The sequence below is a fragment of the Ochotona curzoniae genome, unplaced genomic scaffold, assembly GCF_017591425.1.
Source record: "Ochotona curzoniae isolate NIBS_2020 unplaced genomic scaffold, NIBS_Ocur_1.0 contig_3819, whole genome shotgun sequence".
Lineage (NCBI taxonomy): Eukaryota > Metazoa > Chordata > Mammalia > Lagomorpha > Ochotonidae > Ochotona > Ochotona curzoniae.
In genome coordinates, this window is record NW_024466004.1 from 2511165 (window position 1) to 2538394 (window position 27230).

At 52.9% G+C, this 27230-nt stretch overlaps 1 protein-coding gene across 1 annotated transcript; it reads left to right on the forward strand.

Annotated features, from left to right (window-relative positions):
- On the forward strand, nt 1–26966 carry PNPLA1 (patatin like phospholipase domain containing 1). The gene is made up of 11 exons (XM_040983044.1): nt 1–205; nt 15660–15892; nt 16444–16509; nt 17335–17544; nt 18350–18410; nt 21782–22391; nt 23025–23071; nt 24078–24150; nt 25083–25208; nt 26170–26275; nt 26823–26966. Exons 1-11 carry the CDS (start codon nt 1–3, stop codon nt 26964–26966), a joined length of 1881 nt encoding a protein of 626 aa, XP_040838978.1.
- The last annotated feature ends 264 nt before the right edge of the window (nt 26967–27230 follow it).

The window sequence follows — 27230 nt, forward strand, 5'->3', positions numbered from 1 at the left end:
ATGAATGAACAGGTGTTTAAGGGGGACCCGGACACCCCTCATTCCATCTCCTTCTCCGGGAGCGGCTTCCTGTCCTTCTACCAGGCTGGGGCTGTGGATGCCTTGCGGGACCTGGCCCCCCGGATGCTGGACACAGCCCACCGCTTTGCGGGGACATCAGCAGGAGCGGTGATCGCAGCCCTGGTCACTTGTGGGATTGAAATGGGTAAGACCTTTGTTCTGAGTCCCCTGGGGGCGTTTCAGAGCAGGGCTTCAGGAGGCTCAGGGAAGCTGGTGGGGGCAAAGCCAGGCCTGGGTGGTGAGAGAGGAGGAGGTGGGGCAGCCAGGCCATCTGCTGACTGTAGTGCCCTGGTCTGCGACAGGGTCTCCCCCAAGACATCTTGGAGTGAGAAATGACACAGGTGATGAGCAGGCAGGGTACAGTCATGCGTGGCAGCTCCTGTCTGGCTTCTTTGACAAGCAAGTCAAAGGCTTTGGGCAGGGCAAGGCTTCCACTCCTCACCACTTTGGTGGGCATGAGCCTGACCACCTGGCTTGCAGGTGGCTTGGAAAGGTGGAAAGTGTGGGGCTGAAGAAGGGCAGGAGGAGGCCCCACTCCCTGGGGAAAGAAGAGCTTGAAGGAAGGAGGCGGAAGATCTGTTTCACCTCTCCTGCTGGACCGGGGCTTCCGTGTTAACCCACAAAGAGCAGTGGAGTCGTGGGCAGGAGTGGCAGCTATGGTGTGTGTGTAGTGGGGGACTTCTACCAGGAGCCTGTGCTGGAAAGGAACATGGAATACCATGGAACCTATTTGGGAAGTGAGCAGTGGACTATTCTGGGAAGGTGGGATGCAGGCAGTGAGGAGGGGGTGGGGATGAGGATGAGTACCTGCCCCACGGACTAGACCACGGCTCTGTCTTTCCATGGTAGGGTGTGGACTTTCCTTGTTGCTAACGAATTAGCAGGACCAACACACATGGACTGTTTGTCCTAACAGTGCTTGTGGCTTTAAGAGTTCCCCTGCTCAGCCCACTGCTGGGCAGAGCAGGTGGGAGGAGGGGCGAGGAGAAGCTGAGCAGGTGTGGCAAGAGGAGGGAGGATGCCAGGTTCAGGTAGAGCCTGCACCCTCCCTGCTCTGTGCGAGAAGGACGAGACGCAGCTTAGCCCACTTCTCAGCAGGCCCCACGGCAGTCTGTACCAGCTGCCAATCTTTGCCGTCAGGAGTGAGAGCCATGCCCTCACGTTGAACACCTCCCACGTACGAAAGAACATTTTCTTGCCAGTATTTCACAAGTGATGGGGAAGATGTTTAGTCTGGCATGGGGAATGCTGACTGAGATGCCTGCCTCCCACATCAGAATGGCTGGATCCTGCTCATACCGACTCTGGCAGCAGCAGCTGATACTGGCTCAAGTACTTGGGGCCTGGAGAGCCATGTGAGAGGTACACATGGGTGTTCCAGCCCCCAGCCCTAGCCAGACCTCAGTCTCTCTGGCCATTCCTCTATCTTTCTTTCTTTTTATTTGTTTGTTTTTATTTAAAAGGTGTATTTTTCAGAGAGGAGAGACAAAGAGAGAAAGATCTTCCTCCACTGGTTCACTCCCCAAATGACCACAATGGCCAGAGCTGTTCAGATCCAAAGCCAGGAGCCAGGAGCTTCCTTCTGGGTCTACCATGTGGGTGTGGGGACCCCAGGACCTGAACCATCTTCTACTGCTTTTCCAGCCCATAAGCAGAGAACTGGACTCTAACTGGTGCCCATATGGCATGCTGGCACAGCAGGTGGAAGATTAGCTTGTTAACCAGTGTGCCAGCTCTATCTCTTCGCCTCTCAAACAAGAGAATAGATTTTTCAATTAATTAAAAAAAGAGTTCTCAAGTAATAAATTTTTGCTTCACAAAACTCAAAACAATGTATGTAGAAAGACCCCTTCACACTGGATCCCCAGATCTCCCTCCTGTAGTTAGTGCTCCAGGACTCAGAATGGATCTTTCTAGATCTCTGTGCACAAAATCCTCTGTCGATGTAACAGTTAATGCCTTCATCACCCAGTGGTCTTTGGAAAGCAGCCGGGGCAAGACCCGTCCCCAAAGTCAGGGAAATCCCACGCTGGAAGTGCCTGCCCCTGGGAGGTGCCCCCATTGCACCCCATCATTCTGTGTGGCTCTCCTGCGCCTTCCCTCTCAGCTTCCTCTGTTTTCCCCCAGGGGAATCCTTGACACAGACACCCATGTCAGTGGTGTCTCCACTCTCTGGCACTCAAAGATGTTTGAGAATGAATGCAATTCATTCAACTTGGTCACCATTGCCGGGAGCCTACTGGGGCCTCCATGGACAGTGACACTGGGACTCATACCTGTGACAAGGACACTGGAGTGTGGGCATGTGTAAGGGGGAGCCGGAGCCTGTTAGGTAAATGCAGAGATGGGGAGAGAAGTGTGGGACTCTATTTAGCAGCGTGTTCATGAGGCTTATCTGTGCTGCCGTCGTCTGGTTCATTCATGTTAACTGCTAGGTCTGTCTCCTGTTAACCAGCACTTCCATTATATGAGGCTCTTGTCTAAGTCTTGGACACATTGACTCATTCAACACTCCGAGGTGAAAACTGTTATTATCCCTGCTTTACAGAGAGGAAACTGAGTCACGGAAAGCTTGGATAACTTGCCTCTGGTCATGCAAACAGCACAGAATACCGCTGGACCTGAGACCTCGTCTCTAGCCAGAGTCCACCCTCTTTCTCTGTAAACAACCCTGGTTCTTATTGCGAGAGCAGGGATGTTGGCTGGGGGTAGTGAGGGAGGGGAGGTCCCTCGGAGCACCTGGAGTTTGCACACGGACCTGCCTGTAAACAGGGGTGGGCATGAAAGAGCTCCAGCATATCCTGGAGAGAGCACACAACACAGACAGAGGTGACTTGGAAAAGTCATCTAGAAGACAACTAGAAGCCAAAGAGGCCCCAGGGCCAAGGATCTGACTTCTGTGCCCCTTCAGGACCGAAGGGCTGTGGGTGGGGCCGGCCACAGGATTGTTGTTATAAACAAACCGCAATGGACGTCTCCAGCCTCTACAAGCTCCAATGTTCCCACCAGGCTGTTAGCCCTTGGTGCTGCCAGACTTGACAGTTTAGATCAGTCTCTAAATAGGAAATTATATCTAATGTATTTTGCTTATTTAATCTGCAACTCTGCATTTGTTTTTCAACCACTTCTGTCCCCTCCCCTGGGACTGGCCTGCTTGTGATTCTTTCCTGTTGTCTCCGGCAGTCTCCTTCATTGGCCTTTCTTTCTGCATTCTACACCAAGCTGCTTGTCACTTACAGACCTTCTGTCTGTCCCCGGCCACTCCAGAGTTCCTCTTTCTGTTTTGTTTATGATGTTTTAAGTCACTCTGAAATTTTTTAATTTAAAGCAGTCAGATGAATCAGATCTTTCATCTTCTAATATGTGAATTTTTTAAAAATTGATTTGAAAAGCAGCCACCTTCAATGCCTGGACTCCCAGGAGTCGCTGCTTGTCCAAGGGCCCGTGCGTCCGTTGTTGCGTCTCATCACTCGTTCTCACCACTAGAGCCTTGTCATAAGGGGCACACGATGTCTGGCAAGCCCTTTGTCCTCTTGCTGCTCGCCACCTCTTCCTTCTTCATATATTGTCTCTCTTACTATGAGCTTTCTCTTTCTCCTTCATGAGCTGTGCTGTTGTGATTTTGATCAAAATGGCACCTTCCGTGTGCAAATACTGTCCCTGTTTGCTCTGGCTTTTCCCATTCTTAGGTAAACGTGTGTATGGCTCAGTACATGCATCTCGGAGCGCCTTGTAGTTCTTGTCGCTAAAGGAAACAGGGTTTTCTAGTGCGACTGATGACCACGAAGAAGACGGATGCTTATGATTTTGGCATGTTGATCTCTTTGAGCAATTTTGTGAAACATTCTTAGTAATTGTAAAAGTTTTTGGGAGCTCATCTAGGACTCTGTATGCAAATAATCACCCAGTCTGCTCATAACCAGAGATCCAATCTTTTTTCTTTTTAAGTTTGAAGTTTGTGTTCTTTTTAAAAATGTATTTTTTATTTTTATTGGAAAGTCAGATCTACAGAGAAAAGGAGAGACAGAGAGGAAGATCCTCCATCTATTGGTTCACTCCCCAAGTGGCCACAATGGCCTGAGCCGAGCTGAAATGAAGCCAGGAGCCAGGAGCTTCTTCCTGATCTCCCATGTGGGTGCAGGGTCCCAAGACTTTGAGCTGCCTTCTGCTTTCCTGGGCCACAAGCAGGGAGCTGGATGGGAAGCGGGGCTGCCGGGATTAGAACCGGAGACCATATGGGATCCTGGTGTATGTAAGGTGAGGATTTAGCCAGTAGGCTATCATGCCGGGCCCAAGATCCATCTTTTTAAGAAAATAATAATCCTAGGCACGTGTTCCCAGGCCTCTTTCCTCAAGGCCACACCTCCTTCCTCCACTGGCTACCTTGAGCTTTTCTGTCCTGGGGCTGTGTGCGTTTTATTTCCTTGAGATCTGGGGCAGCAAAGGGCCTATCTTCTACTTCTCTCTCCTTTAAAGATTTATTTTTTGAAAATCAGAGTGACAGAGAGAATGATTGCATTTGTTGATTCACTTCCCAGAGGGCTGCAATGGCCAGGGCTGGTCAGGAACTCCATCTGGGTCTGCCACATGGGTAGCAGGAGCCCAAGCATTTGCGCCACCTTCTGCTTCCGTCCCAGGATGTTAACAGGGAGCTGGATTGAAAGTAGAGCAGCCAGGACCCAACCCAGTGCTCCTATGGGAGGCTGGTGTCACACCTGGTGGCTTACTGCATTGCATCTTTAGAAAGTACCCATCATGGGCCTGACAAAATGGCTCTATTGGCTAATCCTCCACCTGCAAGCTTCAGGATCCTATATGGGTGCTGATTCATGCCTGGGCTGCTCCACTTCCCTACAGCTCCCTGCTTGTGGTCTGGGAAAGCACCAGAGGACGGCCCAAGTGCTGGGACTCTGAACACATGTGGCAAACCTGGGGAAGACTCCTGGCTCCTGGCTTCAGATTGGCTCACTCTGGCTGTTGCAGCCATTTGTGGAGTGAACCAGAGGATAGAAGATCTTTCTGTCTCTCCTTATCTCTGTAAATCTTCCTTTCATATATATATATATTTCATATATATATATATTTTTTTTTTTTAAGAGTCCATCAGGACATGCTCTGTCAGCAGTCTTCAGTCTTGCCTGCGAGTGGAATCACCTGGGAAGTTAGTAGGGCCTCTGCTGCGCAGGCTCCTCCTTGAGGAACGCAGTCAGGCTCTGGGTGGCAGGTGCAGACACCAATGCTTGTTAAAACTTCCCAAAGGAATCCCAGCGTGCAGCCTCAGTGGAGAGCATGTACACTGTGGAAAACTGGGGCAAGGTCATGTGCAGGCTTGTGATCAGGCTGGGGAAACAGGCTAAGGCTTTCTGATGGAATCCTGTAACAGGGCCCATGGCAGTTCAAAACCAGTGACAGCTCTGTGTCTGATTATGCATGGGGAATGGTTAGGGTAGGGGAAAGCAGTGGCACTGCCATGATGTGGGGCCGGATTTGTTTCTGTGGACGTTGCTCAGGCTGGGCCATGGGTGGGGAAGACTGACCTTGGCTGAAGTCTCCTGAGCCCACCCTGAAACCCAGATGACTTCTACCATGGAGCTCCCAGCCCAGAACCAGCTGTGGCTGCTTTTTTAAAAAAATCATTTCTTCTTTCTAAAAATAATTTTTTTAAGCATTGAAAAATACACTCTAATGACATTTGGCATCATATGAGAGCTGTGCACCCGTCGGTACGACCAATGACAGAATATTTTATTTATCTCCAAAGAAACACTCAGTCTTTTTGCTTCCATCTCTGAACTCCTCCATGCCTGTCAAGCCCAACAGCTGCAAACAAAGTCAGGAGCTGGAGCCTTCCTCTGGGTTTCCCATGTGCTGGATGGATAAACCAAGTGCATCCCTATGGTGAGGGAGGCAGCACGGATCCACGCAACAGACACACACAGACCCTGTCCTGGTGACTCCGTTGTATGGGAGGTCCAGGATAGCTACATGGGGAGAGGAGTTGTCTGGCTGTTGCAACTATCTGGGGAATGAATCAGTGGATAAAAGAACTCTCTTTCTGTAACTCTGTCAAACAATAACTCTTTACAAAAAATATCTTTTAAATTTTAAACCTGCAAAATTTCAGATATATTGGTGATAGACATGAGACAAGACCCTATATTCCTGTGGTGTAGCTTGGTGTTATTTGTGTTTGAAAGGCAGAGAGATCTCCAAATGCCTGCAACAGGCAAGGCTGGCGTAGGCTGAAGCCAGGGGCCTGGAACTGCCTAGAGTTCTCCAAGCTCTTGAGCCAGCATATGTTGCTTACCGCGGTGTGCATTCTCAGGAGGCCGGAAGTGGAGTAGCTCAGACTCACATCCCATCCTCTGCTATGGGATGTAGGTCTCCCAAGCAGTGCCAGGTGATAGATCTCTAAATAAGCAGAGGCTTAGCTGAGGCAGGGGAAGACTTCTTGCTCCTGGCACCTTCGTCCTCTGGCCCCTAAGGCCAGTGTGGCAGCTCCATGCAGTAAGGACCCATTGTGCAGACTGTCCCATTGTGTCTCTCACATGCGTGGCCTCTATCGGCAGTCCCCAAGGGCTTCCTGCCTTAGCTGCCTTCCAGCTAGGACCACCCCTGGGCTCTAACCACAAAGCTTGGAGGTGACGTCCATCCTATGCCCTCACGTCCCGTTGGATAGGAATTTGGCTGTGTGACCACACCTCCTGTTGGGGAGACTAGGAAATACAGGCTTTCCCTTGCAAGGCTATGTGTCCAGTTGAGAACAGGGGGCTCAGACTCAGTGACTAGGAAGGAGAGACAGACACGGGCTCAGGCACAACTTCTGTATCACAGATGTGAGCATGTTGCAGAAATGGTTCCCGGTTTAGGACCAAGACTGTGACTTCATATCTACAAGGTCAGGTGCAGTGTGTTGGTGGAGAGGGTCACAGCACTAGATCACCACAAGGATGCTCTGCTGGCCGCCAGGGACATGAGCTTCTCAAGCCTACACAGGCCTGGACCATGCCCCACAGCCCCCATGGGCTTCCTGCAGTGACCTTCCTGTCTCCCTTCCAGAGACGTCCATCTCTCCTTGCCTTGGTGTCTAGTCTGCCCATAGAATCTGTGTGCCTATTCTAGCATGGGGTGCTGTCCATCTTAGTTGCTTCAGCTGTTCTCTCTGAATTCATCAACAGGATTGGCTGATGTCCTTGAGATCCTGTGGGTTCCGTGGCTGCCTCCAACTGCTTGTCAAACAAGAGACACTTGTGTTTGCTTCGGCAGCACATATACTAAAATCTGAAGCGTTCCATATTTAAAAAGAGAGAGAGATAGAGAGAGAGAGAGAGACACTTGACCAACTCCTGAGGGTTCCCAGCTGTCGGCAGGGACGATGCTGAAAGCATCTTTGCAACTTCTATTCTGAGTGGTACCTGACTCTTGGGATGATTTTGAATGTGGCTTTTGATGCTGGCATTCCATGGAAGGGAGATCGATGCCCTTACGTTAGAGACAATTGCTTCCACGCGCCAGGGGATGGAGTTACAAGTTGCAGTCTAATCTCTCTTCAGCCAGTAGTTTGCAATCGGTGTATTAAGGACAGAAAGTATCTTCATGAAAAGTCAATGTCTGTGTTATTTATCTGCCCGCTAGAGCAGTGTTTTGGAGGAGAGAGTATTCTTTCAGGATCTATGTCCTAGTTTTGTGCTAATGACACTTGTAGCTATTTGTCAAACCCTTTGAATGTTCCAGGTGCTGTGCCAAATGCCTTATTAATCAACACAATCTACTTTAATCCCCTCAGAACCCATAAAGAGGATTCTATATTTACACTCATTTCACAGATGTGAAAACGGGATTGAGAGAGTGGGTAATTTCTTTCGGCTCATACGGCACAGCCAAGACTGGCATGTCTAAATTTCTAGGCTTCTGATTTCTAACGTGGTTTTACAGGAAGCATGATTGCTTTCTCTGTAGACTCCAGTGGTCCAGCCATTACATGTTGATTAGCACAGTGAGACCACATGGCTTGGCAGGTGCAGACAGGGCTTGTGTAAGATGCTGTGGATGTGATGTCACTGTGTGATGGCTGCTGTCACTCCTGCTGCCCAATTGGGCTCTTTTTCTACTTCTTCACAGGAGCTTGTGTTGTACATGCTTAGACTTATCTGATGAGGGGGAAATTATTTATTTCTCAAAATCATCCTTAGACCTAAAATGCTCATTTATTGAGAGCAGAGAAAGGGAAGGAGAAAGAAATCCCATGTACTGGTTTACTCCCCAAATACCTGCACTAGCTGAGGCTGGGCTGGACTTGAACTGGAAGCCAGGGACTCAATCCACGTCTCTCACAGGAGCGGTAGGAACCCACTGCCATTCCCACTGCCTCCCAGGGTCTGCTTTGGCAAGAAGCTGGAGTCAGGAGCCGGAGCCAGGGATCAACCCAGGCTCTCCAGTGTGGAATGTGGGCATGCTAAGCTGTAGTCTAAACACTTACTCCTCCTCTGGACATTTAAGTAAAAGCACATGAAATGGTTATTTAGCAGAAACATCTATTTGCCAAGCAACTGATGTAGGGGAACACACTGATTCATCACCCTGGTCCTGGCAGGTGTTAGCTGAATCAGTTCTAGCAGCCTTGCTTCACCTGTGCTTCCATTTCATAGCAAACTTTTAAATATGGAGTGGATGACATTTCCAGACATCATTTGAATCATCAAATTACAGAGAGAGAAATCTTCTACCTGCTGGTTCACTCCCTAAAAGGCCACAATGACTGGGGTTGGACCAGGCCAAAACCAGAAGCTTCTTCCAAGTCTCCAATGTGGGGCCGCTGCTGCCTTCCCAAGCATATTAGCAGGGAGTTGGATTGGAAGTAGAGCAGCCAGGACTCTAACCGGCATTCATTTGGGATGCTTATGTTGCTGGAGGCAGGGCTGTTATGTACTGAAGATGGGCTGTTTGGTTTGGTCAGGGTTGTTGCGCTGTGGGCCAGAGCCTGTAGAGCAGAGGGGAAGCACAGGGACATGGCCTTCACTTACCCAGCCTGCCAGTCTGCTGGCCAGTGTTTCCAGAGCTTGACCTTTGTCCTGAGTGTGAATTTATGCACATTGGTGTTCCTAACCTAAGCTCCCAGACCCGACAGTTCCAGGGCAGTGATTGAGACTCTTCCTTCCTAGGCTGGAGTGGGGCAATGGGTCCCCCCATCTGGCTTTATCCTAGAACAGCTGTGTTCTTAACCTTTTTAGAGACTAGGTTTCCAGTTAAGGTTTCTTTGGGGGTTGACAATGTGGCACAGTGAATTAAGCCACTGCCTGCCGCACAGGCATCCCATGTGGATGTTGGTTTGAGTCTGCTCCTCCACTTCTTATCCAGGTCCCTACTAATGCATCTGAGAAAACAGCAGAAGATGGTCCAAAATGCCTGGGTCCGTGAACCCACAAGGGAGACTCAGATGGGGTTCTAAGTTCCTGACTTTGACCTACCCAGCCCCAGCCATTGCGGCCATTTGGGGTGTGAACCAGCTGTTGGGAGATATCTCTCTCTCTCTCTCTCTCTCTCTCTCTCTCTCTCTTTCAAATAAATAAGAGACCCAATGATAACACTGTAGCTTCCAGCCAGTGGCCCTGCAGCATAGCACACAAAAATAAAATGATGAATAAATCAGGATTGGTGCCCCTCAGGGGCTTGCTGTTGCTGCAAGGATAAGCTGAAATTATAGGTGAAAAAGATGGGGGGGGGGAACCACTGTTAGGGTGGTGATAATAATAATCATCATAATTACTACAGTGGAGGTAGACAGTCAAGATATACACACGGGGAAACAGAGCCTGTAATTTGGGACCCAGCATGAGTTGTGGACTCCCATATGCTACATGCAGGGGTCCTGAGAATTGCCAGGGCTTTCCTGAGAATGCTCTGTGCTTCGCCTCCCCTGCTGCTTCGCCTCCCCTGGGACTGCGAAGCAGCAGCTTGGAGGGTAGGGGGAAGGGCTGCTAGCGGCGGTGCCTCGCGGTGATTGGTGGAGCTGGAGGTTGTTGCTAGGCTACCAGTTGAGGCGGAAGACAGCCCGGTCATCATACATGGTTCATCCATCCCACACAGCTGAGAACCTCTTTCCTGCACGCCTAGTGGCTTAAACTGTCAGCCTCCCCAGGCCCATCTTTCTGGGTGCTTTTCATTTAGCCAGGGGCTGTCTGGAGGAGAGAAGAGAGGATTCCTGCTTTCACCTGGGCCCTCATGAACGGGCTCCTTCTCTCTCTGAGCTTCAGTGTTCCCCAGGGTGGCCGCCGTTTATTCGTTTATTTCCTAGTCAGGCATGCGCTGTGTTCAGTACCTACCTGTGTGTTCCTGGCCCCTCCTCCAATGCTAGGGAGGAAGGTAGCAAGGAGGCAGGGGCCATGCTTACTTCTGAATGAGGGAACACGCACACTGAAATGCATAGATCTGGTTCTCCTCCTCCTCTTCCCCTCCCCTGCTGACCACAAGGATGCCCTCTCCCTTGCAATGTAACTTTGCCCCTTTTGCACCCACCTGTGAGCCCATAGTTCCCTAAAAAGTGGATCAGGGACCAGCTCTCCTGTTCAGATGAGAAAGAGACAGAAACCCCTAAAAACCTCCCCCAGCTATGTAGGGGCTTGCCAGCAGTGTGTCTGCTGGGCATTTGCTATGTGCAGGGCGCTTCTCTTGTCCCCAGTCTACAGGTGAGACAATAAAGGCTGGACATAGTTATGTCATCGGCCCTGGTCGAGATGGTATGCAGTAAAGCTGGGACTGGCTCAGCCATGGGAAAGCGTAAAGGGGTCCCTCAGTGGCTGAGCCTCACGGGGTCCCTCAGCCCGGTGTGTCCTTCACTTGTGTTTCTACTGAGGTTTGCCACCATAGACTCACAAGACCTGAGCCTTGAACCACACTCAACACAGCTGTCTCTGTTGTCTGTCCATCTCGGGTTTCTGTTTTTCTTCGCACTCACACAGAGCAGACACTGAGCACGCATCAAGTGTCAGGGAAAGCTTGGGGGGAGGTAGAGAGTGTGGTCCACCTCTTCCCCAGAAAGGTTCCCAGCCTTCAGGGAAGGTCTCCAAGTAACCTCCTTTGGGCAAAGCACAGTGCCAGGCCGTCAAGAGGGGAGGGGAGGAGGACCACAAACACTGCTCTCCCCCTCCAGAAGCTTGCTGACCAGAAGCGCCTAATACACTTGGACTTGGGTCTGTGGGGCCATTCTCTCTTTTGTGTTTCAAGATTGATTTATTTTTACTTATTTTATTGGAAAGGCCGATATACAGAAAGGAGGAGAGACAGAAAAAAAATCTGTCCACTGGTTCACTCAACATATGGCCACCACAGCTAGAATTAAAACAGATCTGAAGCCAGAGCCAGGAACTTCTTCCAGGTCTCCCACATGGGTGCAGGGTCCCAAGGCTTTGGGCCACCCTTGACTGCTTTCCCAGTCCACAAGCAGGGAGCTGAATGGAAAGAAGGTAGAGAGATAATCTATCAGCTAGATCACTCCTCAGGTGGCTGCAAAAGCCAGTGCTGTACCAGATAGAAGCCGAGACCCAGGAGCTCCATCCTGGTCTCCCATGTGTGGGTGACCATCCTCTGCAGGGCTGTCCTTGGCTGCTTTTTCCAGGCTCCTTAGCACAGAGTTGAATTGGATGTAGAGCAGCCAGGAATTGAACTCGTGCTCCCACAGGATGTGACTTTACCAATTACCCCACAATGCCCATCCTATTGTTCATTTTTAAGTCCCAGCTTGCTGTAGTGAGGGTGCATCTAGTTCCAAACCTTGCAGGCTGCCTGTAGGTTGGAATGAAGTCTTTCACTGGGAGAAGGTGCTAGAAGGACAGAGATGCATACAGAAGGAACTAAATATATCCCTCTTCTCAGCACCCAGCAGCTGCTGTGCTTATCGCTCGGCTGTCTACCAACAGGAACTTGCTTAACCAGAATATTCTTCCCAGGGTGGCGAAGGAGAAAGTGAGAAGAGAGAGATGGCAGAAAGATGAGAGTCAGAGACTCCGAAGACGAAGAAGCACACGCAGGGACCTGGAGAGAAGCAGAAAGATGCTGACATAAAGTCGTCCCGAGCCCCATGGCTGCCAGGACAGCAGGAATGACGTTCAGACTGGGCCTAGACCAGGAGATGTCAGACATACCCCTCCCTGTTCCCATGTGGGATCCTGGTGCATGTGAGATGAAAATTTAGCCACTAAGCCATTGCATCAGGCCCACTTTCTATCTTTAAAATGAGGTTATAAAGGGATATTTACATATCCCTCATATTAGGTGGAAAAAGTAAATCATTCATAGCGTATAAAGCAGGGTGCACTCTAAGCAATAAACAGCCTACAGAGTAAATAATAATAACATTTGGGTAGAAGATGTCCTACCCACTTTTTTCCTTCCTTATTGTTTATCTGCATCTTTAAAAAACATTTTCTCTGCAACATACGTGTGTGTACTAAGAACAAATATCCTCCCATCTGTCCCCTTTGCAAGCATGGTAATGAAGAGAGCAAATGTTCTTCCCTCCATCCCCACTTCCTGGTGGAAGTCCAGAAGCTCCACTGGCTCAGGTGCTCCCAGCTCAAGGATGGGGGAAGCTCACTGACCTTTGCCAGCTTTGGCTGCTGGTTAAGAAGTGCAAAACCTGGGCCCAGTACGATAGCATAGTGGTTAAAGTCCTCGCCTTGCACGTGCCAGGATCCCATATGGGCACCGGTTCTAATCATGGCTGTCCAGCTTCCCATCCAGCTCCCTGCTTGTGGCCTGGGAAAGCAGTAGAGGACAGCCCAAAGCCTTGGGACCCTGCACTCGTGTGGGAGACCTGGAGGAAGTTCCTGGCTCCTGGCTTCGGATCAGCGCAGTACCGGCCGTTGCCGTCACTTGGAGAGTGAACCATGGGATGGAAGATCGTTCTTTCTGTCTCTCCTCCTGTCTGTATATCTGACTTTCCAATAAAAATAAATAAATCTTTTTAAAAAAAGAATTGCAAAACCTGCATGTCCATGCTCAGCTGCTCTTATAGGCAGAGCCTCAGTGACCCAGTTCCTCAGTATTCAATGGTCAGTTGCTCCAGCACCTGCTAACAGGCTGGCCACCACCCTCCCTTTGAAGGAAGGCGCCGTCTGTACTCTTGGGCTGCTGGTAAACCTGATCTTGATAAATCTGCAGGGTTTTTTCGCCTCCCCTGATCCTTGCTCTGCCAGAGGGTGTCAGCCGAGATGCTGCGTAGTTCAGGTCAAGCCCCTTCACGCAGAGGTAGGAGCAATCCTGGCCGCTGGTAAGAAAAGGCTGTCACCATGGCAACCCAGGGTTCACAGCCCTCTTCAGCCCTGGGCTCAACTCCAGCACTCAGGGAAAAAAGGTGGGTGCTGGAGCCAGGGACCCCACAGGCTTGTGGGTGGTGGAGCCAGGGAACCCACAGTCTGGCTGGCTGATGTTGAGCAAGTTGCTTGCTTTTCCTTTGCTTTGATTTCCACATCTTTAAAATGGTCCCACAGCTTCTCATCTTGCCCACCTCCAGAGCTGGTGTAGAATAATCTGTGAACTGTAAGAATGAGAAGAGAGACAATCCTTAATATGTGTGTTTTTTGAACATTCACCTGTTTGTTTAAAAGGCAATTAGAAAGAGAGGAGAGATAGATATTCACTCCCCAAATGGCTGCAACTACCAGGGCTGGGCAAGGCTGAAGCCAAGAACCTGAGGCTTCTTCTGGGTCTCTCTCAGGTGGGCCCAGGGTCCCGAGCACTTGGTCCCTGCTTTGCTACCTTCCCAGGCCATTAGCAGGGAACTCGAACAGAAGCAGAGCAGCTGGGTCTTGAATCAGCACCTGTATGGGATGCTGATGCCTGAGGCGGAGGCTTAGCCCACTACACCGCAGAGCTGTTTGCCTCTCCCTATTCTTATGCTGTTGCGCCGGATTTTGAAATCCCCAGAAAATTATCAAGTCTGAAGTCGGTGCTAAGGCATAAAGGTGGTTTATTCAGGTTAACCTAGGTCTCCCAGCCACCTCCCCAAGCCCAGCAGGGCTGGGCAAGAGAGAGGCAGCCGCAGCCGAGGCTGCTAGGATCCGCAGGGAGGACAGAAAAAGGATGAGCGAGAGCGAGAAAGCCCCTCTGGTTGAACAACCCAGCGTTCTTATACATTTTAGGTTACTAACTATATAGTCATGATTTAGCGGGTTTCTATTGGTGGGTTTGAAGCAAGCAACTTCCAAAAAGTACAAATTGATGAGCTATAGGGCGGTGAATCTTATCAAACACCAGGTACCTCCTTCTTGCCAGGTGTCACGTAGACTATCAGGCCTGGAGCTCACACAGCCCCCAGCCAAGTCATTAAGGCAGGAATTACAAAAGGCAGAAAACAGCTAGGTTCTTCAATACTTCTCCAAATTACTCGTGTGTGTGTGTGTGAGAGAGAGAGAGAGAGACAGACAGACAGTCACATAACCCTAACCTCTGGGTGCCTCAGTGTTCCTTCTTTCAATGGGAGAGTAAGGCATCCCTTCCCCATACACTGCAAAGCTCTTTAAGAATCCCAAACCTCAGAGCTGGAGGGAATCTCAGTTGTAAGCACCTGCACAGAAGTCCCTTGGATAAACCCAGGAATGGGGCTTTGTCCTCCTGTTTGTTTCATCATTTCCCCCTTCTCGCTCACACACACACACCGCGGTGGCACACCGTGACACACATGCCCCAGTGGCTGCTGCTCCAGGACACAACCATGGCTAGCTCTTCCACACAGCATGCTTCACAATGAAAGCCACCCCTATGCGCCTCAGGATTTAGCCATCCTTTTCAGAGCCAGCTCCATTCCTGAGTTTTCCGGAGAGCTTGTGTAGGGAACAAATCAGCATGGCTCAGCAAGAACGAAGCAGGTGCAGGCCCAGCTCTGGAAGTTTTGGGCTTAGAAACCTGGGAAGTTCCAGGCTCAGGTTAAACCTTCCCTGGTCCGCTTACCAACTGGTTGCCCTGGCCAAGCCATATTACCTCTCCGCGTCTTGGTTTCCTAATTAGTAAGATGATTTTAGAAACGATTTCCCCATAGCATGATGAAACCAAGCAGAACAACTTTTCTTAGGAAGATTATAGCCCAAATGTCCCCGGTGGGCGTGGCAGTGGGGGCAGGGCTGGGACAGCTCTGGTGGAGTATGCCCTGCTGGGTCTTCTTCTGGAGCTGCTCGTTTGCTCACCAAGCCCCTGCACGTGCTCACATGCTCTGTAGGTCAAGGTCACCTCACTATTAGCCCACCAGGGCCATTGAGGAAAGATGTGCAATGGTTTCAGGTCAAAGTGCATGCCCCCTGCCTCAAGGCCAGCGTACCTCCTGGCACAGACTCCAGGGCCCTCCAGCAGCTGCAGCTGTGTGGGATAACAACCTCACCCAAGGCTCCAGGAGAATATGGCCTGGCGGTGGGTCTGGTGACAGGAAGTGGGGCTGAGCTGTGTTGGGTTGGGAAGGTCTCTGTGGTATGTCCGCTCACAGTCAGGGAGCCTGGATGTCTGGGTCCAGCAGTGCCACCATGATGACTTCCTCCTCCTGGGCCACACCCTCCCTGGTGCACAGCACAGTGGCCATCACTCTGCGTCTCTGCCCTCTACCTCCCCTGCAGACGAGTACCTCCGGGTCCTCAACGTGGGTGTGGCTGAGGTGAAGAAGTCCTTCCTGGGGCCCCTGTCCCCATCCTGCAAGATGGTGCAGATGATGAGGCAGTTCCTGTACCGTGTGCTGCCCGAGGACTCCTACAAGGCGGCCAATGGCAAGCTGCATGTCAGCCTCACCCGCTTCACCGACGGGGAGTGTGTGGTGGTCTCGGAGTACACGTCCAAGGAGGAGCTCATTGAGGCAAGGAGGCGGGGAGTCGGAGAGCGGGGTGTGTGGGGGGGGAAATGTGCCGTCCTCACTCTGTGTCAACAGGGCTTCCACCTCTGACCTCCCAGAAATCTGGGTGGGGTGCAGGGACCTCCACCTGTCCCTTGCTGTCCCTGCAACCTCCTTTGCGGCCACCAAGTCTTCACTTACCTGCACTAAAGCCCCTGCCGCCCCGTCCTACTGTCAGCCGTTGCTGAGTTCACTCAGAGATGGACGTCTCACCTCCTTCCGCCTCAGGGCCCGACCCAGGACGGAGTCCTTGTAAGGTCACTGGGTCACCTGGACTCATGGGGACCCTGGCCATACTGTTGTCCTCTCTCGCTCTTTGGAGCTGGGTCAGCAGGCACGGACAGACTGTGCAGGTTGCCAAGCCAGGGCCAGCACGCACACCAAACTCGAGGCTGTGCTTCGGGGACAATGGCTTCGCCCAGGGCTTCAGAAGGTCCTGGCAGGCAGCAGGTGGGGCTCAGCCCCCTGCGCCCCATCCAGGGCCCTACATCTCTGTCTTGTGCTGTCCCCCACAGGCCTTGTACTGCAGCTGCTTTGTCCCCGTCTACTGTGGCCTCATCCCCCCGACTTACCGAGGTGTGGTGAGTGCTCCAGAGTGGGGAGAACTCCCTGGGGATTGTCCAGGATCCACATCTGGGACCTTGGAGAAGAGGGGCTCAGAGTGCAATGGGAGGGCCAAATGTTGGAAAATGTCATGCTTTCCTACTCAGAATTCCCGCTGCAGACAGACTTCCGGGAATGGAGGTGGGGGACAGATGGATATCCCCATTTGGAATGTGCTCTGCCCTCTGAACCCATTGCCCGTTGCCGAGCCTGGGAAGTCAAGGCCTTCCGGGTGTCCCATCCTGGACAGAGAGGGCAGCACAGAAACCCTAGAACTCGGGGGCAGATAGGCAGGCCGGGGCCAGCCAAATGTTCCTGCATCTCAGAACCCGTTGGGAGTGAGGGTGGGTCTGGCTGTTCTGGGCCTCTTGCCAATCCAGGAAGGGTGGGGAAAGGGACAGGAGTTGGTGCCTGTGCTGCTGGCCCCCAGGGCCACACTCTGAGACAGGCTGCCCAAACCCACGCCCTCTCCTCATTTTATACACGGAGAAAATAAGCTATAGCAATTAGAATTCTAGCACAAGACAGAATCAGATGACGGCAGCTCAGCAGACAGAAGCTCTGGCTGTGCCTGAGCACCTGGCAGGGCACCTGGCATGGCCTCCTACCCATCCAAGCCAGAGCCGGAGAGATGTGCTGGCATCAATGAGATGGCTGGTGGTGATTGGAACCAGAAGGACAGAGCCCTAAGCAGGGAGGTCCCACCTCCGGGCTCCCCCACCCATCCTCCCTGCCTGGGCAGGCCTCCCCCGGGTGGCTGCGCACCCTCAGTTCTCAAAGGAGCACTCTCGGCTGCCCCACAGCGGTACATCGACGGCGGCTTCACAGACATGCAGCCCTGCTCCTTCTGGACCGACTCTATCACCATCTCCACCTTCAGCGGGCAGCAGGACATCTGTCCCCGAGATTGCCCCGCCATCTTCAATGACTTCCGCCTGTTCAACTACTCCTTCCAGTTCTCCCTGGAGAACCTCGCGCGGATGACCCACGCTCTCTTTCCCCCGGACCTGGTGGTGAGTGCCAGAGGAGCCAGGGGCAAGGGTGCAATGGCTGGGTGGGGAGTGGGCATTCAGGCTTCATCCATGCCCCTTCTTCGCATGGTTCCTGAACTGCCCCGTGGACCTGCTCCCCGCAGCCTCCGACTGCTCCACTGAAATGCAGTGCTGGCGGAACACCCATGCACTGAGCCACTGGTTTTGCACCTACTGGAGCCCCGCTATGGGTTTCCTATTTTTGAACAATTGTAAAAAAAAAGTATTGATCAGAGACTACACATGGCCAACAGAGCCCAAATATTTCCTCTCTGGCCCTTTACAACAAAAGCTGCATGGGCAATACCTCATGTAAACCCCACAGTCTCCTTTGCAGGGTGCTTTGAGTGTGCCCATTCTACAGATGAGCAAATGAAGGCTGCAAGCAGTGACAGCCACACAACACTAGGTGGCAGCACTGGGATTATCAGCTGGGTCCCCAGGGCCCCTTCTCTGGTCCCTGGGTAAACATCTCACCCTCTCATGGTGGTGAGCCCAGTGAGGGCACATCAACCTTCCTGGGGCGCACGAGCAGAAGTTGTGCCCAGACAACCAGGAATTTGCCATGTGTGGGCTTTCAGAGGTTCATCCACTAGCACTCAAGTGGCTCTGGTGTGGCTGGTGTGGCTGGTGTGGCTCTGGTGTGGCTGGTGTGGCTGGTGTGGCTCTGGTGTGGCTGGTGGGGCTGGTGGGGCTGGTGGGGCTGGTGGGGCTGGTGGGGCTGGTGGGGCTGGGGCTCTGTCCACTGCTGAGGCCTCGGCTGCATCAATCCGGTGTCCACCCCTAGATCCTGCACGACTACTACTACCGAGGGTACGACGACACCGTGTTGTACCTGAAGCGGCTGAGTGAGTGTCTGTGGGTGCTGGGGGACAAGGGTGGGGAAGGTGCTGGAAGGCTGGGGGAGGAACAAGTGCAGGAAGTGGGAGGGGTTTGGGAAGGGGTGCGCCACACAGCCCACCTGCAGAGCTGGGACTGCCCAGGCTTCCCCTTTCAGCAATCAGTATCATCCTGAACAGGGCCACTGTGTGCAGAAACCAAGTGCGTCTATGGGGAGAGGGCTTCAGAGCTAACACCTGGGCTGGTGTGGAGCCCACAGGCACACACGTATTTATGGCTCTGAAAACGATGTTAGGAAGCACCAACTTCAGGCCCGTGGGGTGAATTCCATCTCCGTGTCTTCCATTTCCGTCTCTTTCTAGTAACTGTGTTACTGATGTAGAACCAGACATGAGCAGTCTGTAGTTGTACAGGACTTTGAAAGACATGCAGGAGCGACCACCCCGTGAGGAGAATCAGTGCCTGGGGCAGGGTCAGCAGGTGCTCAGGACCACCAGCCCCTCTGTGCATGATCGCAAGGGTGCGAGGAAGGGTTCCTGTGGTGCATGCCACACACTCTGTGCTACCCACATGTTGGATAAAGCAGCGACAGCTGTGGAATCCCAGCTGTGCAGCGCCCCCTGCCTGCTCGCTGCCAGCAGCTCCCAGGTGTTTCTCAGTGGCACTGTGGGGAATGCTTTGCGCTTGTTGTTTCAGAAGATATCTTGGGAGTAGCAGGTAGGGACTGAATGAGAACTTCTTCCTAGGATAGCCTCACGTCCTCTTCCAAAATTGCTTCCAACTCCCCTCAGGCTTTCCTGGTCCCGTCCAGGAGTCTGCGGGTGGGGAGGGGCTGGAGAGTTCAGGAGCAGAAGCGGGAGAATGTCTGCACTGGAGACAAGTACTCCTGGTCCCCCACCACCACCACCACCACCACACACACCTTCCCCAGGGAGGCTACTTCCTGCCTCCAAAATAAGGGGCTAGGCTCTGGTTCCTAACGTCTGCTGACTGTGTGAGCCCCAGTAGTTGCCTCAGTTTCCTCACCTGTGAAAGGGGCTGAACGTTCACCGGCATCCCTGCTTTGGGATGAGGGTTCATGATCAAGGAGCAAAGCTGCATGAAGCTTCAGTGTGATGCTCAGATCAACCGTCGCTCTCTTACGGGGTATCAGAGAACCTCGTGCAGGCTGTGACCAATCCAGTCCAGCCCACTACCCCTCAGACCTCGGTGGCAGGTCCCAGCAGGCACCTGTCTGCAAGACAGGTCCTCCTAACCCAGACTCTCCCCTGCCAGTTTCCCCATCATTCACACTTGCATAGCTGGATGTCTCCTTCACCAAATGTGAATGGGAAGCCTGACCCATCTGAGAAACTGCAGTTGGTTCCAAGTTGCGTTCCTAATCCTTGCCAGCTTCCTGGAAAGACAGGGTCCACCCCCACCTCCACCTGGCTGGTTCAAGCATGGGGTCATCTCTGGCAGGAAGCTGCACCCCAAAATGTGTCATGCGCAACTCCCCAGGAATCACATCCTCCTAATTGCTCCTGCCAAATGAGCCAGCCACTCTCGACGCCCTGGGTGGCCCTCGGCCAGGAGGAGGGACACGGTGTGCTGGGCTGCTTGAAAATCCACATTCCCCATGCTGGTGTGTGCATGGGGAGCGCAGCTGGGTGTCCAACAAGGATGCAGTTCGCAGGGCAAGCATCTGAAGCATCCTTTTGGCACCCGGGCAAGCCCACCACACCTGTCTTCCTGCCTTCTGGCCCTCCCACTGCTTAATCAAGTTTCAGGTACACACCTGGAAGACAAACCATCCCCCAGAACCCAGAGAGTGGACACCCCATTGTCCCCTCCTACCTCGTCCCTCCCACCCTCCCCCTAACCATCAACTGCTCTCTGCTGTCCCACAGGAAGTCACATCGTCTAGGGTTCTGGATAAGGAGACTTTTCACAGTGCAGGCTCTTTCACCATCTGGTCTTGCACTCTGCCTCACTCTGCCGAGTCTTGTCTGGGCTCCTGAACATGGACGTTGTTTGTGCCTTTCATCTCCCTGCAGAGCCACTGTGGGGCTCATTGATCCATTTGCTGCAGTCTCCAGATGTGGGATTCCACAGTCAAGTTGCTATACAGTCTCCTGACTGGAGTCTGTGTACACACCGTGCTGTTCTGTCTCTTGGACAAACAGAATGTCATGACAGGGTTGTATGGTACACACATGTGTGGTACAGATGTCACATGGTATGTGTATGTTGTGTCGTGCATACATGTTTAGCACATAGAAACATTACCTGTACATGTTTTGGTTGTGCTGAAAACACATCATGTGGGATTGGCCACCATGGAGACGCTTTTAAGTGGGCTGTGCAGAAGCATGCTCGGTGTCTGCGTTGCTGTGCAGAAGCCTCCAGGACTCTTCCATCTTACAAACCCCCACCTGCACCTGCCAGGGGGACTCTCCCGCCTTCCTCTTCCTCTGGCTCCTGCAATTTTTCTGTTTCTCTGAGTTGTACCACCTCAGATCCCTCACGCAAGCAGACACACACAGCAGTTGTCTTTGCTATCGATGGCTTGTTTCACATCTCACCCACAAGGTTCATCCCTGCCATTGTACGAGAAAGGACTGCTTTCCTCTGATACACAATACCCACAGTGTATGCTTGCCACCTGTGTCTTTCCCCTCCCTGCGAAGGGAGACTGGGGCCCCTCCACCTTCTGGCTATCGTGGATTACACAATCATGAACGGAGATGTGTCAATATGTCTTTGAGGTCCAGTTTTTAATTTGGAGGCGTATAACCATAACCAGAATGTCTGTTTGGCTCTTTAAGAAACTGCCGGATTGCTTTTGCCAAGTGGTTGTACCCTATTACATGACCATAAGCAGTGGATATTGGTACTGGTTTTCCCAAATGCTCACAGCATATGGTAGGGCTGGCCATTCCAGTAGGTGCATGGGGGTGTCTTACTGTAGGTTTCATTGACATTTACTGTGGACACCTGTGGCTGAAAACCTTTGTAGCTGCTTATCTGCCATTTTAATTTCTTCTTTGGGGAGGTGCCTGTTCAAGCCTTTTGTCCATTTCCCTTCTGCCCTCTCAGACCTTGAATAAGCTTAGTTCGGGGGAATAGTTCTAGGTTCCAGGTCTGTTTCACATGGGTCAGCTGTGATATGGTGCCCAGGATGCTGCGTTCTCACAATGATGAGGGTGCCACTGGCACCTTGCTGCAGACTGAATGCCACAACTTCCTGATTAGATTTCTCTAGATGGCTTAGGCAGACAAAGCTGCAAGAATGCAGGAACCATCATGAGCATTTTTCCTCCCTGCCAATTTAAGCCAAGAAAGGCCACTGAACAGTGCTAACCTTGCTTATGAAAATAACTTGGAAATCTTTTTTTAGATGCTACCTACCTCAATTCTCCCTCCAAGAGAGTGATTTTCCCCCGAGTAGAAGTTTACTGCCAAATTGAACTTGCCCTTGGCCACGAGTGTCCTGAGCGCAGCCAGCTCAACCTCCACGTGCAGCAGGCCAGTCCGGAAGAACCCACAGGTCACCTGCAGTGGGCTCCTGAGGGAGATGGAAAGGGTGGCCACGTGCCATCCGTGTCCCCACCCGAGCTCACAAGTGAGAGGCCTGTGGAGTCACTTGTCCCACCACCCGTGTCTTCACCTGAATCCCCACTGGCCTCATCTCCAGCACATTCTCCAACTGACTCACTGCCTGAGCCACCTGCAGCACCCCCAGATGCCAACGTGACCCCCAGCTCATCCCCTGGCTCGTCTCTACCTGTCACACCAACTGGGCTGGTACCTGTGTCATCTCAGCAACAGGTCCAAACCCCTGAGTCACCACCCAGATCCCCTACATCCAGGTCAACCACATCAGCCCTGCCAGCTCCAGGGTCCTCAGCTGTGGAGTCCTGCCAAGCACCACCCCGAGGTTCCCCTCCAGCACCACCTGCACAGCCATCTGTGGAGGAACTGGGACCGGAACAGCCCCCAGGTATGGAGCCTTCGAGGTTCTCACGCCTTCCCCACTCTGGTTTCAGAGGAGTGAAATGGGGCAGTTAGCTCTCGCAGCTCTGCCTGTTAGGAGAAAGTGCACCACAAGGGGGCAGTGCAGTCGATGTATATTGGTCCCTCAGCACGGATGCTGAAGTATCGTTTTGTGCTAGCCTCCAGAGCCTACTTGCACTTACCCATGTAAACACTGTGGCCGTGGCTTTTTGCGTGGAAGCCGCTGTGATGGGCAGGGCTACTCAAAGAAGGGTCCCTGGACAAGCACAGCCCCTGAACTGCTTCTGGGACACAATGGAAGGGGTGCAGAGACTGGGAACAGACTGTTAGAAAAACTTAAGGTGTGGAGATACCTCGCCATCTGAGAGCATGGCCGTTTTCCTCCTGCTTCACTTGCATTAAAGAACTGGTCCTTTGTGGGTGTAGTAGATAAAACCTTGCCAGTATGATTGCCACAGATAATGTGAGAAGCAGCACTCCAGGGAATGCAAAGAGAAGTGGTACTTGGTTTCCCACAGTACCCATGAGAGGCATAAAGCCCTCCACAGTTACCGTGCAGCATTGGGTGGGTTCACAGAAGGTGGTCTCTTCTCAGGGGCTGGGCTGGGCTGGGGCAAGCAAAAGAGGGTTCTTGTGACAAGTGAGCCAAAAGGAAGGCAGGCTCTTGTCAATTGTGGCTTCTAGGATTGGATGGGATTTCAGGTTTTGCTGACTCAGGAGGTCCAAGGTCAAGGGACACTGAGGCTGAAGAAGGCATGTGTGTGGCAAGGGAATCTGACCTGAAGGGTGGGCTGCACCTCACAGCCTGCCAGCCAAGCTAGCATGGTCCCTCATGGACATAGATCAACAAGGCTCCATTCTTTGGGCATTCCCAAGTCAGGGATGACCCGCTTTCTACGGAATGAATTTACTTTGATCTTTAAAATTGCAGTGAGACACAGCCATCAGGGTTTTAAGAGGAAACTGGCCTAAGGGCTTTGACATGCATGCCTGCATCTGGTGCTGTGCAGTGCACTTCCTTGGGACCAGGCACGCATGTGCATGCAGAGGCATTGGCAGGGAAGGAGCAGGACCGGGCCGGAGGAGCAGGACCACACTGGGCATGGACACGGGGCACTTCTGGCCCCATGGAGACATTTCTCCGGGCCATCAGATAGCTTTGGTTGCCTCCTTGATGGGTAGGGGCCAGGGACACTACCGTACAATCCTATGGGCAGAGGGTCCCCATAGAGTTGCCTGACCCTTGGTTCCTACAGTCCGAGCTTGAGACGTGGTGGTGACCTGCAGCACAGCCTCAGCACCAATCCCTCTGCCCACCCACACCCCTACCACAAGCCATGGTGGGAGTTTGGCATAAGAGGATAGATGGATCTATCTGTTAGCCATTTTACTGATGGCCTAGGTGGTGCTGCTCGGTCAGGGGGCTGGGAGAATTGACACACACACACGGCAGGGAAACCCACAGAGGACAAATAGGCTTGAGGGCCCTGGGGACATGCAATAGATCACTGAACCCAGGCACTGTGCTGTGGGCCACAGGCATTCCACCCAGCCCCTGGACAGCCCCTCTGCTGGTTTTCTACACTCCAGCGTGACTTTCCGTTGCCATTTTGCAGATGAACCAAGTATAGCCAACCCTTTCTCACTCACGTCTCCTCCGCTTCCGTCTGTGCCCGCAGCCTCCCCTGCCTCTCCGACGAGTCCAGCGCGTCAGCCTCAGCCCAAGGACACCATCAGCAAGGCCTGTGCACCGTAGGTCATCTCCTCCTCCCGCTGTGGCCCCGGGGAACCCTGGCATCCTTCCCTGGTGTGCACAGTGATGCCTGTGAGGGCGGGGTGGGGCTCAGCCTGCTGGGTGACGACTCCCTCCTGGGCACACTGCAAAGCCTCTGAGCGTGTGAGAGAGTGTGTGCATCTGTTCTGATTCACTCTATGGGTTCTCAGGCTTCCTGCTCCCTGGCCTGCAGTGTCCCCTGCACGGCAGGTGAAGGGACATTATGGAAGGCCTCACTTGCTTTGAATCGGTTATTAGGAGCTGTCAGCACGACATGGGGCTCCTAGTCCACCAGTGTCAGCTGTCTGGGCTGTGTACCATGTATGCATGATGGATATCGCAGGAAATGTGAATGGATCTGAAGATGGCTGTCTCTTTCATGTTCCCCAGGTGCCCTTGCTGGCTGGAAGGTGCTGGGTTAGCAGCAGAAGGTGCCAGAAGCCCCCACTCCCACCCTTCCTGCCCTGGGGCAGCTGGGAAAAGGCCAGGTTCTCCTGGACCACCACTCTGGTTAGGGTACTGGTACCAGGAAGGCAGGGCCAGAGGCTTCACACTGGGAGGATGCACCTGCCTCCCTCATGAGCTGCCATCTTGACTACCAGGCTGGTTTTTTTCCCCGAGTTTTCATGTATGTGATGCATTCTAGCTTTGGCATGAGTGGGGAAGCATGTTGTTCACACAATTTGAGTTCTTGTGCACTTGCACATAGCTCTGCAGCTTCTTAGCAGGCATGGCACTGCTGAGGTCAATCCTGACGGGATAACGAGCAAACCCACATCAGCTGGGGCATGCAGGGTTGAGAGCCACGGGCATTGCCATGCGCCTGAGTAGGAGCAGGGCCCTGACCTCGGAGGACAAAGGACCTGGCCAGGGACAAAGCACATGCGTCCATGCCTCCTCTCCCTGCCAGGCACAGCCCTGCTGAGGACTCCCACTGGGTGAGCAAGATATTCAGGAAGAGCAAACCGAAGATGAGTGGCACCAGAAGAGGCTGTCAAAGACTGCCACGGCCCAAAGAGCCCAGTGGCAGCGTGTGGTGAGCACGGCCAAGGCTCCCCCAAAGCTGGGGGTCTGGGGGCAGCAGTGGGGAGCACCAGCAGAGGTATTCCAAAGGTGAATTAGGGGAGCTATGAGGGAGGAGACTTGAGCTGTGGCGTGGATCCCCAGTTGTGACTTTGGGGCACCTGATCTCTCCAAGCTTCCACTTCTTGATTGGCAAACGGTCCCTTAAGTGGGAAGGTGGAGAGAGTTTAACGCCAATGGTTACAAACTGTAGAGCACAGGTGTGTCATAGCCCTTGGTAGCCAGCAGGTGCACTGGGTCCTTGACTCCCACATGTCAGCGGGCGTGTGTGGCTGTGAGTGTCCACACTCTTGCTCTTGATGCCGGCTGTGTGCGGAGGTGGACTTTGGGGAGGCAGTGGGAAGGGCCTGAGGAGGTAGGTTTCTGCTGCCCACCCGGGAGACCTGGAGTCCCAGCTACAGCAGACAGCAGAGCCGTGTGCAGTGTGAGATGCTGGGGGCATTGCTTCGTTCTGGTCTAGGTCAGACAGCACCTACAGTACAAAACCTAACCTTGAATTTGACACTTGGCCAATACCCAGTAATAAATAGCTTTTGTTCTAGTTGGAAGTTGACGTTCACCTAGTCCATTTGTTGATTAGGGACATCTGTCTCATACGGTGATCACGGGACTCCTTAGTTTTTTATTTCTAGTTGTGCTCCTTCCATAACACTCGGGGATCCGTTCACGTTCGTGTGTGAGAGATCAACCTCAGATTGTCCCCCTTCTTGGCTGGATGCTGGGGATCCAGCAGCCTGCAGTTTGCAGTCAATGAAAGCTGGATTTGGAAATCACTCAGAAGATGTCTGTGCCTATCTCAGCTGGGCAAGCTCTTCCTTGCCCAAAGGGACAGTCCAGGGTCACACAACGGCAGAGGTCCCCTGCTCTCATCCACCTTCCTACTCATGCGTGTGTCCCCGGCTTCTCCCGGCCAGGTCAGCACCCTGTCCGCTCAGCCTCTCTCTGCTCTCTGCTTCTGAGACGGTTTGGATCTCCTATAGACCCCATCCCAGCCAGACCCGAGAACACAGCCGTCCGGAGGTATGGGACTCCCCTGGGGTGCTGTGGGAACTCCTGGGGCTGTCCACCCAGCTGCCTATCTGCCCCTACATTCTACTTCCTGGTTACAATCAAGGTCAATGCTAGTCCCTGCCGGATGCTGGGGGCTAGTGCATAACGTGCTCGCCGAGTTAGAGCAGGGTGCTCGACAACCAGTGCAGTGGTCAGGCTGCACGCTGTGCCCCGCAGCCCGGAGCCCGCAGTGCCCCTGCTCAGCTCCTTGTTGAACAGCCGAGACTTTGTGTAAACTTGACAATGACTCAGATGCCTTTCCTTGCTTCCCTTGGAAAATCCCATGTCTAATAAGGCTGAGCCTTTGTGGGCTTCTGGCATTGGTTAAGGTTTGCCTGTAAGTATGTCCCACGCTGGCTATGGCCAGGGAGTGTGTGTGTGTGTGTGGAGGGGGATGGCAAGCTGGCTATTTGCCCAGGGCTTCCGAGGTGTCTGTGAGGGGCATCCTCCGTGGGATGCAGGGCAGTCCTGGATGGGGACCCACGAGTGATGGATGTGATGTGTGTCTATTCCTTAGGAGGCTGGGAGCCGAGGGAAGAGAGCTGAGCTGCCACGGAGTATGCCCGAGGCCCGGGGCTCAACCTCCCATCCACGGCCCATGGATGGCTTTCTGGAGTGTGGGCCACTCAGGGCCCAGGAGGACCCTCGCTGCCTGTCCTGAGGGCGCAGAGGACCCAAGCGTCTCCTCATCCCAGCGACCTCTCGACTGCTCTGTGTCCTTCTGACCCTTCAGCGACCTTGCTCTGCACAGACTGCCGGATACCCCGCCCCAGCCTCAGCCTGGCTACACCACCTCTGCCTGGCCCAGGTCACCCTCAGGGTTCCCAGGGACCCCAGCTGCTGTGGAATAAGTCAGATCTCCAGCAGACTGAGCCCAGAATCCATCTGTGGCATCAAGAGACTGGACTCTCGACTGTTCTATCAC